The sequence below is a fragment of the Orcinus orca genome, chromosome 11 (assembly GCF_937001465.1).
Source record: "Orcinus orca chromosome 11, mOrcOrc1.1, whole genome shotgun sequence".
NCBI classification, from domain to species: domain Eukaryota; kingdom Metazoa; phylum Chordata; class Mammalia; order Artiodactyla; family Delphinidae; genus Orcinus; species Orcinus orca.
Genome location: NC_064569.1, coordinates 17,992,474 through 18,006,454, shown reverse-complemented (window position 1 = coordinate 18,006,454; position 13,981 = coordinate 17,992,474). Strand labels below are relative to the sequence as shown.

Genomic DNA, 13,981 nt, shown 5'->3' with positions numbered 1-13,981 from the left:
TATCTATTTCTACTTCTTATTAACTCTGCTGTCTGTGTCTTTCTAGTTCCTGTCAAGTGGTGTTGTCAATTGTGTTCTTATTTGTAGTGTTTTTTGTTTTTTTCTTACTATTCTGCACCTAAAACTGATCTACTAATTTGCTGTTTTGAACTCAGCCTTTGTCGGAATTATGGGTAACACAAGATCTTACAAACTGCTAGACTGGAATAGTTTCAATTCAGGTATTTTAATGGTCATTCAGTACTACATATGCTGACAAAAATTATGGCAGCTCAGTGAAGTTTTTAGAAATGTTCTAGATTAAATAGGCTTAATGTCAATTCAGTTATACAGATACATTTTGCAATACATATGTGATAACTTTTGTAATCTCCATGGAAATGGCAAACAAAAATGTGTTAACTAAAATGAATTAATCAAAACCATAGACATACCATAAATTATGAATGACTTCTGTTAGGTGATTAACTTTCAGAATGATAACTTTAAATTATATTTATTACATTTTGGACAGTTTTTTCATATCAGGTAAATGACACTGGCATTAGCTTTGTGATTAAGGAAATATTAATTGTTAAATGTATAAGTATTAAATGACTAGTTTAATAATCGTAAAGTATATTTAAACTTCAATTGAGATTTGATTATAATATATTTAGTGTTCTATAAATATTATAAAAGTATAGCTTAGCATTTTTATTTATAATTCTAGAGTGTTCCAAAATTTGGTAAGTAAGAGCAGATTTTGGGGGCATTAACAGCTTTCATAAGCTTTCCTCCTTCCCCTTCGACATGAGAATATATTTTTTCTTTTTAAGTACTTTTACATATGAATATAGTTTGTAGCTTTTAAAGAAACTAAGATAGCTTTACAGCTGATGATGTGGTTTAGAGTCAAAGGCAATTTTTCTTTTTGTTAAAAGCATGTTCTGTTAATATAAATATCTACATTTTTATGTTATTTCTATTTTAGATTTAAATTAAATACTAGAGCCATTTTGATTTAGTATCAGAAACTGATATTTTCCTATAGAACTTTTTCAGTTAATTGCATCAGAAAGTACATCTATTTACAGAGAAACAAAAACAGAAACACCAGGAGGCTTAGCATTTGAGATAATATCCCATAATCTTTTCAGTATTGTAAACTTTTTTTGTTCTTAGGAGTCCAGGATGTAAGTTCTGATGTAAGTAGTGCATGTTTGACTATGAAGTAACTCATGTTCATCATGTAGATTTACCTAAAGTCAGTCTAGTACACAATCTGATCAAGTCCAACCTTTGCAGATTTAGACCGACATCAATTGGTAAATCTTTGGGGAAATTACCTCTATTTCCTATCCAAGTTTTTGCCAGCATGTTATCACATTGATTAGAATTAATCATTTGTAATGTCATGCTTTATACTTAATTTTTAGTGAGAAATTAAAAATACCCTGCTGGATTCATTTAATAAAAATAAGAATATATATTTAAAACATAGGCAGATTAGGGTAGTGGGCAGAGAAAAAGGCTAATTACATAAGTACAGGACATTGAGGGCGTAAATCATTAATAATTTAAGGAGACTGAAACCTTGTGAGGGCAAATATGTTTAGAATGAGAGATGTATTAAATGATAGAACAGTTTTGGAAAAGTGGAAAAGGCAAAAGTTAAATCTTGTAGACATAATAAAGACTTTGTCCCATGTAAGCAGAATTACAGAATCTGGCGGGGAAAAACATGGTTGAGGAAGCAGTATATCTTGCCATCATTTAAAATAAAGTCCAGTAGTTAAGTATAAGAAAGAAAAGGTGGATATGTTACAGCGTATTAAAAGATGACGCTTTTAGTTTAATGCACTCATAGTTGTATGCTTTTGATTGAGGTGTTAGAATCGTTTGATTCCAATAGTTGGCACATATTCAGAAACCAGGTTTTTTTGGATACTAGTTTCAGAAAAATAACTTGATAATTCTGAAAAAAAGTGATTTATTTGGTAAATATATTCAAATCATTTATATATTTTTCTCCATCATTAGGGAATATTTAGCCACTCCTGTCCTGTATTACCATAGAAAATCAAGAATTGACCACATCAGTAAGAAAAGTAGTTGTTGATACAGTTTCTATTAATGCTAGAAACTGTTCATCAATATTGTATTTTCTGGACCCTCTGAATACCAGGTGTTAGATGCCTTCCAAGAGAAAAGAGAAGGGAACACATGGTAGTCAAACATACTTACTAATTATTACACATTCCTATTTCAGAAACATTAAAATGTGGAAAAATATAGGAGAACATTTTATATCACACAATAGTATTTCATGAAATACGATATATCATGCACACATTTATTAGAATTTATTTTTTGCCACACAGTTCACTAGATAATAGGTGTGCAAAGGTGCCAGTCCTCCTATTTTCAGAAAGCTCATATTCTGGGAGGATAGAAGAATATGTAAATGGATTACTGTGTGTTATGGAGTGATACAAGATACAGAGTTAAAGAGGAAGGCAGGATTAACGCTGTGTGGCAGGGAAGCTTATAGAGGTGGTAATTCTTGAGCTCAGTGTTGGATGGTATATGGGAGATTCACGCAGATTTATATTTCAGACAGTGTATTCACATTCTGTGAATGTAGTTCTGAAACTTCAAGCATGTGCAAAACAATATCCTAGCCATTACTCATTCGATGATGTTTATTACATAGCTACTTCATCCTTATTTTAAGTTTTTTGCCATTAATTTAGAATGTCTTTGTTAGTTTACCTTTTTTTTCCTGCCCCCTTTTCTCCTGCTTTGTTGTCTTAGTTTGTGCTAACTACAAGTGATAGAAAATATTTTTATAGAGCAGAAAGAAGGGAACTCAGTATCTGAGAATTTATTTAAAAATTATTACCTTTTCTTACCTTGTTTCTTATTTTTTTGGCCTGGTAACAGACTTTGAGAAAGACAAGATGAATCTTGCTGCTAGGAAGGAGGATGTAACATTTGTGGATCTGTATGTGACATGCCAGGAGCAGGAGGTGCATAGGAATAAGACAGGGTAGCCCATGACCACATTTGCATTAAATCATTGACTAGAGGTTGGAGAATGGATTTAAAAGCAGCAAGACTAGAGACAGGGAGCCCAGTTAGTAGACTGCAGTGGTACTGGCCAGATAAGTGACCTAGGATTTGGTGGTAATAGGAGAGCTAAAGGTTTATAGTGCACTTACTATGTACTACATACTCTTCTAAGTGCTTTATGGTAGTAGATCATTTAATCCTCAAAACACAACCCTGACATAGGCATTATTCCTATTTTGTAAATGAGCAATATGAAATGTAGCAGTTTCCCCAAAGTAAAATAGAAAGTGACTGAGCCAGAGTTTCAACCTTACTACTTTGGCTTCAGGACTTAAACTCGTAACCATAAATTTACGAACTATTTATAATGTAAAATCCACAGGACTTGGTGATTAGTAGGATGTGGTGAGTGAAACAGGCTCTTGGCAACTTTCAGCTGAGAGAGAAAGATAGATTATGGTTATTCCACATGTCTACAAGTCTGACATCCCAGGGGGCATGTGGAAACTCAAGTCTATTTGAAAGTTCAGTTGTAAACTTTTAAGAGTAAATTTTCATAGCCCGAGCTTATTGTTTCTCAGATGGCTATGATCTTTTTTTTTCTTCTGAGTTTACCACTAAAATTATTTCTGAATAGCTCACACATACATGTTTCTTAATTAGTAATAGTCTCAGTGAGTTGAGTAAAATTTGTTATTTTTTCTTGTGTAGGATGCCTGTCAGCTTAGATAATTTTTTCAGGAAGTGACAAGAGGAAATATAAAGTAGTTATATAATGTGGTTTGAAAAGTACTAGTTTGAAATAGCTTATAAACTTAGACAATATTTTAAAGAGTGTTTTTAAGTCCTGAGTTAGTAAAACAAGGTGTTTGAAACTAAGTAACTTTTCTTTTGTTTCTGAGAATATTCTAAAAAGTTTTTTTTTTTTTTAAGTTTTAGACAGATTGTAGATTTTAAGACATTAGGCTGAAGATTTTCTCAATCTTATAGTAAATGAACTTTGGCTAGTGATAATGCAAGCTCTAGATTAGTGGTCTGAATTTAGAAAATATTACTCTTTTTTGTTAGTTTTTAGAACTGTAGTTGTTTAGAAATTTCACTTTATTTTGGGGGCAAAAATTAATAGTTAAAACCTAAGAAATGTATAGTTACTGCTTTAAAAATATTTAATTTTAACAAAATATGAGTCAGCTGATATATAAGGAAATATTTATAGAATATACATAGCAGTCTGATCATGCAAATATTTCTTCAGTGGTTGTTTGTGGAGTGCCCACCATGTCTTGAGCACAGTGCTGGGGATTGGGAACACCAGTGTTCATCCAGTGTAAATCCTCATCCTTTTTACATACCTGGTCGAGGCTTTTTGTTATACTATTTTGCCCTGTGAGTGTGTGTGTGTGTGTGTGTGTATGTGTTAGTTAAATGGAGATAGGCTTTCTTGGATCTTGAATTCTGCTGATAATCTCAGCAATTATTATTTTTCTATGTCTGAGAGACACTCATGAGCAGCTGTGCAAACTAAGCCTAAAGTAGTTAAGCAGCTTTTGGTTTTCAGTATTTTAATAAGGTTTTCAGGAAATAGATATATAGAGTTCAAGAAGGCATAAATACAGCATGCGTGACATGTGAGCTTTTCTTTATAATGTGACATATAACTAATACATAATTTTCCCTCTATACATAATGTAACGATACTCATTACTTTTCATTCTTTACTGTTAAAAAAAAAGTCAGATGGGTAATCTCCTTAAGTGTGAAATTTCACTCTTTTCATATATATGTATATGTAAAGTGTAACTGGATATTCTGTTACATTATTTTAATGTAACATGTAAATGTAATATATCATTCTCTCTCTGTATAAAATAATGTAACTGGCTGCCAGTTACATTATGTATAAAGAGTGAAATTTCACAATCAAGGAGTAGATTACATATTTGACTTTTTTTTTTTTTTTTACAAATAATAAAGACTCCAGTTTGATCCAACATGGATTGTATCCCAGCCACCATCCTAACATTCTAAATTACTATGTCTTGAAGTTTTCTCTGACTTGCACATCACTTCTTCTATAATGAGACTCTTCTTTTTAGTCTTTACTGAATCACCATCCAGTTTAAGGTTGTATACTCCCTTGAACCTGAACTCTCTAATTTCTATTTCATTAGGGGAAATATGTCTTCTTCAAAAGATTGTTTTGGGTTGGAATATTAATTTCAGGTATTTGAGAATGTAGCTTTTTGTGCTGTCCGTTAACAAGATACACTATCATTGTACTGAAAATCCTACCTAACACTTCATCTTTCTTGCTTATTTAAAAATTAGATTGAATAACTATCCATTTCCTATTTTTCTTTCAACTAGATTAAAAGATTCCCAAGGACAGAGTTATTCTCTTCTAGAGCTATATAAAAATAGAACTAAATTGAACACTTTAGGTAGTCAGCGTTTCTTAGTTGCAAGTGTGTAATTGCCTAAAATCTCAAAGGGATTCAGTTTTATAAAAGCATGTTATGTTGAGTTGTTCATTTCTTTACTTTTTGAGGTGTAAACTATTACTGTCATTTTAGGAATCTTTACCAGTGTCACCTGTACTTCAAAAACAAGATAAAATGCTAAAACGATGGCAAGATATCAAGCTATGGCCATGCTCTAGACAAGTAACAGTAGTAAAGTGAATTGACTGTGGTGTCAACCCAGGCATGAAGACATTACCCCTAAAAAGGCATCAGTGAGGTCTAGAGCTCAGTTCATGCCTACGATTAAAAGGATATAGTAAAAGATTTGTGTATTAGCAATGAAGAGTTTTGACCCTTAGAAGAAAAACATAAAATAGTATGAAATATAGTTTGTATAAATATATAACTTTTAATATCTCCTAAAATGATAATCTTTTTATAATTATAAGTAATTCTATAGATTATTGGGAGGAGCATGGTATTTAAAGTGAAAATATTTTTTTCTTGACATCTCTGAAATGTTTATTTGTAACCCTCGCATCTCAGCTGTATATCCTTCAAGTGACCAGATTGTATACAGTTTCATATATGCCATGTATAGTTGCCAGCAAATTTTTAAGCCGGACTCTTTGTTTTGCCTTTTATATTAGTATGGTAAATCCTTAGTTTTTACTTTTGTAGGGTGAGTAAAACACTTCAAATTCACTAGTGTGTTTCCTGTAAGAAATGTAATTAGCTGTTTCTAAGCTTTAAAAATTCCATTAATAGGGATTAAATACTATGCTATTTCTGAATTTTCAGTGGTAATAAGCTAGGCAACTATGATATTTCTGAATTTTCAGTGGTAATAAGTTAGGCTGAGTTATGATTACTACTTGAATTTTCTCTGGCTCATCTCTGGCATTAAGTATAAAATAGGCTTTGAAGATAAATTTAATTTTTCTGTAATATTAAATAAATTGATTTATCCTAATTTTATCTTAATTAACCCCTAAATTTAATAGCCAAAAAGTTCCTTTGACTTCTTGCTTACAGTTGTAGGTAATTATTGTTAATCCAATTACTAGTTTGTGATTAAGTGCTCCCTACTGTATGCTTGCCTTGCTTTCACCTAGAATCTAGGGCCATTACTTTCTGTAACCATTTCAGTGAGCTGCCATAGTTTTCAGTCTGTACTGTCACCTGATCCAAGCATGCGCCAAAACATCCACTGTTTCTGGCTCTTGTCTGCTGAATCTGCTTTGCAAAACCCTTCGTTCTTTGAGCTTTTGCTTTAGCCAAAAACCAAATTTAAGAAATTCTTTGGAGTGTGGACATATGCCATTTGCTTCCTTAGCCCCCCTGTTATGTAACTCTTTAGCTTTTATTAAGCTTGTAAATACTTTATTAAGTACAACAGTGGCATCCCCGTGTGTAATTGTGTGGCTCATGTGTCAAAAATAAAGGCTGCTTGTGAACTTGTCAGAAGAGAATGAATGCTCTACTTGCGCTGCATTCAGCATTTTTTCTTTTTTTTTTTTATCAGCCACTTATTCTTTCATAGTGTTTGGTTTAATTATCTGATTATTTTATGTATTATACCAAGGTAAGTGTGATGTAAAAAAACTTTGTATTCTCTGTGGTTACATGTATCTCATAGTAATTATTATTACATATTTTTCCATTTAGGCATGCTGGCCTTTCTAAATAAATAGATCTTGAACTTAAAATAAGTAACTTCCTCCATTTTTCATTAATTTAAACAACAATATTGTGGATTACTTCCTGTAAAATTCATTTTTAAAACAAAAGCTACCATGTATTACTTGCAGCAAGATGTAGGCAAACCTAATGTGAGAAATCTAAAAATGTAGTGTACGATTATTTGGTTTAGCAAGTAGTATTGTAAACTACTGGGATGATGTAAAAAGTAAATAGCATGTTCTACTATTAAATTTTAGAAAAGTTAGACTTTTTGTTTTACATAGTTTTTCAGGAAAATAATTATTTTCTAAACTGAGATATATTTCTCTTATTTGTGATATCTATTTTCAAAGAATCATAAGTACTTTGATAGATTGAGCAACTACTTGAATAATAGTTCATCTTAATGATGTAAAATTTCCCTATTAGGAAAGGATGATGTTAAATAGATATCCAAATTGGTCTGAAAACATGTATGTCCTAAAAAGAATGGATTTGAAAGTGTATTTGTGCTGTTGACGTCTACATGTCAGTTAGGAATATGAAGAAGTTCTTTAACATAGTAGTGTATGTGCAAAATAGGGCCGCCTAATTGTCTCACACATTTCTTAATTCATAATATTGATTGCTAACACCATATTGTAGTAGTTTCTGTTTCTTTTCCTTCTTTATTTTATCTCATACTCTGATCTTTTCCTAAGTTTCCTGGAGTTTGCCTTTCTTTCTTTTCTTCTGAAAGAAAGTTTTAAGGTAGCTCTGTATTGGATCCAAAACTTTAAATCAAGAACTGGCTGGCATCATTTGTAGTTCTGGCTTTTATCTCCTCATTTCTCCCCTTTGCTGATCTCCTCCCTGCGGGGGAGATCATAGGAATGTGAGCTATACCAAGCCTTTTAACCTTTCTTTACTTTGCTGTCTTCAGTATTTCACTAGTGAGTATGATTCTACTTATTCTGCTTATTTTGAAAAACGTATTTGAAAACTGCATAAGTACTGAAATTCAAAAAGAAGGCTTTTGGATTGTTTGATTTCCAGTCTTAATAGTGCCTTTCATGTGGAAAATTTACAGTAAGAACTTAGCATATTATTTAGAGTTGTTTTTTCTATTCCAAATTGTTCCCAAACGGAAGTGCCACAGAGAGAAACAAATTAGGATATGCTGATTATAGACCGTTTCTTTTTTAAACATCTTTGCACTTAAAAAGTTACTATATATGCAGCTGCTGTTCATCAGTAGTTTGCAGCTAAATGCAAGTGATTAGGAAGTATGTGTGACAGATGCTCCATCTATAATGCTCCATTACAAGCAATATTGGACTCCTTATGGTAATAAAATGCAATTCTGTGATTCTAAAGCATTTTCTTAATGACAGAGCCACTTATGGAGTTACAGTGTTCTATCTGAAATTTGTCCTTATGAACATTTGTCCTTATGAACATTAACCAGATTCTTTGTATTAATCTTTTAAATGTATTTGCTTTCCTTATTTTGCATTGGCCAGTCCCTTTATTTCTTGCCACTTTGCTTCAGGACCCACATCTCTTTAGAAGAATGGCTACAGATGGCTTTCTGCTTTTTCACATTGACAAATCTTTGCCTTGGAAAGAACCCAGAATATAGCGCATTATAAAAAATAGGTACCAGGAAATGAAATCAGAATTTAAGTTAAATTTATGGATATAACTCATAAGGTATCCACTCAGGGAGGTGAGACATAGGATGTCCTTTTAGGTTAAGATTGGAATCTGGAAACTCTGGGTCTACCTTTCAAGTTGTATCTAATAAAATACATCCCTGTAGATGTCCCTTAAAGTAATAAAGCAAATAGAACTAGGTGGTTTATCTTCTAGCAATCGAGTTTAAAATGTTAAACTTTTTGAGAAGTAGCATTAAATTAAAATGTTAATAAGCTTTTTGAGAAGTAGCATTTTAAAGATGTGAAGTTTTAAAAACTGTTGTAGAATAGTACTTCTTTGCCTTCCAGAGTATGCTTATTTTAACCATTTCTTGTTCAAATAGACAATGTGCTATTGAGTAGTGAACTGATTTAAAATTTATTTTTCAGATGAACCAGAAACTCGAGATGCGTGGTGGGCAGAAATCAGACAAGAAATAAAATCACATGCCAAAGCATTAGGCTGTCATGCTGTAGTGGGCTACAGTGAATCAACTAGCATCTGGTAAATGAAAACAACTTGATTTTCTAGATGCTGTAAGTTACAGATTGTCATCTGAAAGGGGGAAAGCTTTATGCAGATACAGGGAAAAGAAGAATAGTGGAGTGGTCCAGGAGCATGGGCTTTTTTAGAGTATATCACACCGAGGATCATACGCCAGATTTGCTACTTAATTAATGTGAAACTTTGGGAAAGTTACTCTACTCCTGTGAGCCTCAGTTTGTACACTGAAGTGGAGATAATAACTGCCTATCAGTTAAGGTTATTGAGGGATTAAATGAGAATATAATACTGGCACATAGCAAGTATTAACTCTAGGCCTACTTTACTCCAGTTTGTGACTCCACTAACTCCTTCCTCTGGGATTTTGGAACCCTTGATCTATTGTAAATGAACTTGCCATGTGTCTTTAAAGTTCATTGTAAACTCTTTCTGCCTTTTTTTTTTACTAACTGTAACTTAACTTTCTCCTGCCAACAAATCATCCTTTCTAACTCTACCCAGTTAGGAGGGGACTTCCATACTCCTAGTTCTCAATCCACTTTTCTCCTACCTTTCATTTGGATAGCCTCTCCTCCTTAACATCCATGACATTCCACAGTTTAGAATTTTCTACCTCCAAAACTTTCTTCTGCCTTGTTCATTACTGCTTGGCCAATCTCCTCCAGTTAAACAAGGTTATCTCCCTTCTAACAGCCTGGCATTGTACTTTCTCATTCTCAAATCCTCTATCCCCACGTGACTTTCAGCCTTATTTTGGACCTTATTGTCACTTGAAACTGCTTCTCTTTAAAAATTTGAAACCATAGGGCTTCCCTGGTGGTGCAGTGGTTGAGAATCTGCCTGCCAATGCAGGGGACACGGGTTCGAGCCCTGGTCTGGGAAGACCCCACGTGCCGCGGAGCAACTGGGCCCGTGAGCCACAACTACTGAGCCTGCGCGACTGGAGCCTGTGCTCCACAACAAGAAAGGCCGCGACAGTGAGAGGCCCGCGCACCGCGATGAAGAGTGGCCCCCCCTTGCCACAACTGGAGAAAGCCCTCGCACAGAAATGAAGACCCAACACAGCAAAAATAAATAAATTAATTAATAAACTCCTACCCCCAGCATCTTCAAAAAACAAACAAACAAACAAACAAAAAACAAAAAAAAAATTGAAACCATAAAATTGCCCTCTTGGATCACAACTTAATATTTTTCCACCCATCCCATTTGCTCATTTACACCTAGTTTGTTTTGACCCTTATCTTAACCAAGAGTTTTCCCAGTTCCTTACATAGGTTCTGACTTTACTTGCTATCTGCCATCCTTGAACCCTACTTTCCACTCGTTCAGAAGTTTGTATTGGATATCATCTAGAAACTGTGTGACCTTCTGCTGTCTTATTTTTCCACCTTGTGTTGGATAATTCTCACTGCCAGCTATTACATGGATAACTCTCTTGTGGTGGTGGCGATCATTTTTGTTGGAGAAAAAATGATTAGACTGTAGTAAATGAGGATGTTACAGAGCCATGCTATTTCATCTTCTGAGGACCCTTTCTTTTCCTTTGCAGACCACGTATTATACCCTTGAACTGCTGTATTCCTATAGTAGCTGTTCTACTTTTGTTAAACGACTAACTTTGTTATGCTTATCCTGCCTTACTCCCCAGGTAGTCTTGCTTATTCATGGATTTCGTGTCATGCACTCTCCGGTCTTAGGGATATGGTTTTAAAAGACATAGTTCTTGCCATCAGATTCACATTCTCCTGGAGAATTATGACAAGTATAATATATTTTATGATAGAGACATCCTAGGATGCTTTAGGATCTCAGAAGGCTGGAGGTTAGAAGTAGGATTGGAAGAAAGTGTTAAGGAAGTAACTGAAGCTTGAACTGAATCTTGGGAGATGAGCATGAGTTATATCAGTGAAGAGAAAAGGCATAGGGAGGGTTTTCAAGGCGAAAAGACTAGCATGTGGAGAAGGCCAGAGGTGTAGATCAGTGGCTGGAGATAAATCACAGTTGCAGGAGTCTATAGAAATGAGTTCAATTAATTTACTTAGAAGTTTGCATTCACCTGATACAAATTTCTCTTTTCCCTCTAGACCTCAAAATGTCTTTGTCTTTAAATCCTGTCTTTACTAGTTTTTTCTGTTCTAACCCATCCTACTTACTATTATTGGATTCAGTTCCCTGAGATGCATACCTTGAAATGCACACCTGCTCTTGTAGCTCCTTGATTTGGCGCCTTCTGTGGCTCCCCGTTACTTTTTCTGACGTTCTCAGTGCCCACTTAAACATTGTAAGCCTGGCCTCTTACAGACCATTTCTTTTATATCCTTTCTTCTGGTCCATTTACTCTTTGTTTCCAGCATTTCGTCCCTAGGCTGCTACTTTTCTCACTAGCTTTGGGTGATCTCATTCAATAATTATGTTGATTGTTTAATTTTTTTGGCTTTCAAGCTGGGTGGTATGTAATCAAGAGTTTCAAAGAATTCTTTTGAAAATCAGTTTTTATCATACATATAATGATGTACCAAAAGCTCTGTTTAGTTTATTTTGTATTTTATTTGTTTCAGATATCTTTTTATTATTAAGTTTGAATTAAGCTATAACAATATAGATATTTACATAGTTGTGCCTTTAGAATAATTTTAATAAAATTCAGTATACATTTAAAGAGTATTTTAATACAGTTTGATGGGTTATTGCTGGATATTTTGAAACATTCCAGTCTTTATCAGCTTTACCATGTTTTAAAGGAGTTACACTGCTATATTAGAAATAAAGTGCCTTTCCATGGAAAAATAAAAAAATAAAAAACAAACAAAAAACAAAATAAAGGAATCAGTTGTCATTAATATTATGCTTTATCTTTTACAATTTTTAAATAAGAAAGAATTCTTATCCTTTCCATTTTAACAACATTATTTCTGTTTTCTATTCTAGGTTTAGGAGGTAATCCTGTGATACTAATATTTAGTAGAGTCTAACTTTAAATTTAAATTGTCACCCTTGTATCACTTTGATAGTTAACATTTTCCAAAGTTAGATTCCCTGAAAATGTTAACTTGTTTATGTTTTTTTCTTTTGTAGTGAAGAGGTCTGTATTTTATCTGCATCCGGCACAGCAGCTGTACTGAACCCTAGATTTCTGCAGGATGGCACCGTGGAGGGCTGTTTGGAACAGAGGTTGTCATGACAGCCTGGCTTATTTTCCTTAAGGGCAGAGAAGGGGGAGGTTGACTTTCTTCCTCTCAGAGCTGGGCTAGTCCTTCTCTATGAGGGTGGGTTATAGGTGTGCAATTTTGAAATCAGGACCAGGCACTTTACTGATTTTTACTTAATCCATAGCAACAAAGAAGTGTTGGGTTCTGCACTGTATGACACATCATTATTTCTATTATCTTGATAAATTACACATATGATTACCAATCGAAGGATTTCAAGTATACATTTTTTTGTTTGCTACAGTGTAGAAATAATTTATTTTATTTGAGTTTTCTCTTCCTTTCCTTTTCCTTTCTCTTACCTCCAAAACAGGAAAAGGTCATGAAACAATTTTCATAAAATTCTTAATTTACAAAACAATCAAAATACTATGTTATCCGAAAATTATGTATAAAAGCTTCAATTATGTTATAAAAGCTTCATGAAATATAACTTTAATATATGTGAAAGAGAAAGCAAAAATGAAAGCATTAGGTAAAATGAGATTACTTTTTGGTTTATTTGATTATTGGTCCCTTTAATCTGTTAGCTTCCATAAATGTCATAAGTATTTTCCATAAAACGATGAAGTTATCAAATATATGTACAAAAAACTATTAGTTTGGTACCAGAGTTTGCCCAAATAATATAAATTTTAAATACCCCTTGCTCTACACTATGCATATTTATTTTCCCCCGGTATTAATGTATTAGTGTATATTAAGGAAAAAAGCAAAAAAAATTCTGTATGTGATCAAATTTAGAATAAATTTGCAAGTCTCTGTATAGCAAAGAAAGATATGCTAGCTCTGGTAGGCACACAGAAGACCTTGGTCAGTTTCTTCTTTTGTCAGTATTAAAAATGGGTTTTGACCATAATATATTTCTGAGCATTAAAAGTCATGGTAAATAGGAAAGTGGAGGTGGGACATTTTGAAGTATATTGAACAATTGGAATATTCCTTTGAGAAAACTGACTTTGCCAGTGAGTTGTCCCAGTCCTGTCATATAGTTCTCACCTGTGTCAATAGATTCCATTCTTCACTAGATAGAAGCCTAATTAAACAAACAACCTTTCCCATCCAGCTTGGTTGTTTCGGTATTGTGGCTTGGATGGACACAGTGAGCTCTCTTGAATGGCAGACTGATGCAACAGATACCATCCCTACTTGTAAAAGAGGAAAATGTCTTTTTCTTTCTGCTATGAAATTACTAGTGCTTACTAGAGAAAATTTGAAAAATGTAGGAGAGTAGAAGGAAGAAAAAAATTCCCTAGGGTATGAGTATTCAAAGATAATGCCTTTTGTACATTTCATATTTCAAATGCTTTCATAAATTTTAGCACTTTTATTTTTTATGCCTTATGATGTTGCACCACTTATGTTCAAATTTCTGTGAGGTGTTTAGTT

The 13,981-nt window shown here is 33.5% G+C and overlaps 1 protein-coding gene across 20 annotated transcripts in view; it reads left to right on the top strand.

The window, feature by feature from the left end:
• C2CD5 (C2 calcium dependent domain containing 5) overlaps positions 1-13,981 on the top strand; it is an 82,435-nt gene that overhangs the window by 36,865 nt on the left and 31,589 nt on the right. For 10 of the 20 annotated variants that reach the window (XR_007470039.1, XR_007470038.1, XM_049694172.1 and 7 more), the window contains exons 11-13: positions 156-221; positions 9,266-9,380; positions 12,459-12,554. Coding sequence is in view for 18 of the 20 variants with exons in the window: in XM_049694172.1 (XP_049550129.1) it covers positions 156-221; positions 9,266-9,380; positions 12,459-12,554 (277 nt within the window). In the remaining 2 variants the exon portion in view is untranslated. The remainder of the gene's footprint in view (positions 1-155; positions 222-9,265; positions 9,381-12,458; positions 12,555-13,981) is intronic. The other 10 variants (XM_033430245.2, XM_033430244.2, XM_033430243.2 and 7 more) reach the window with 1 other exon arrangement.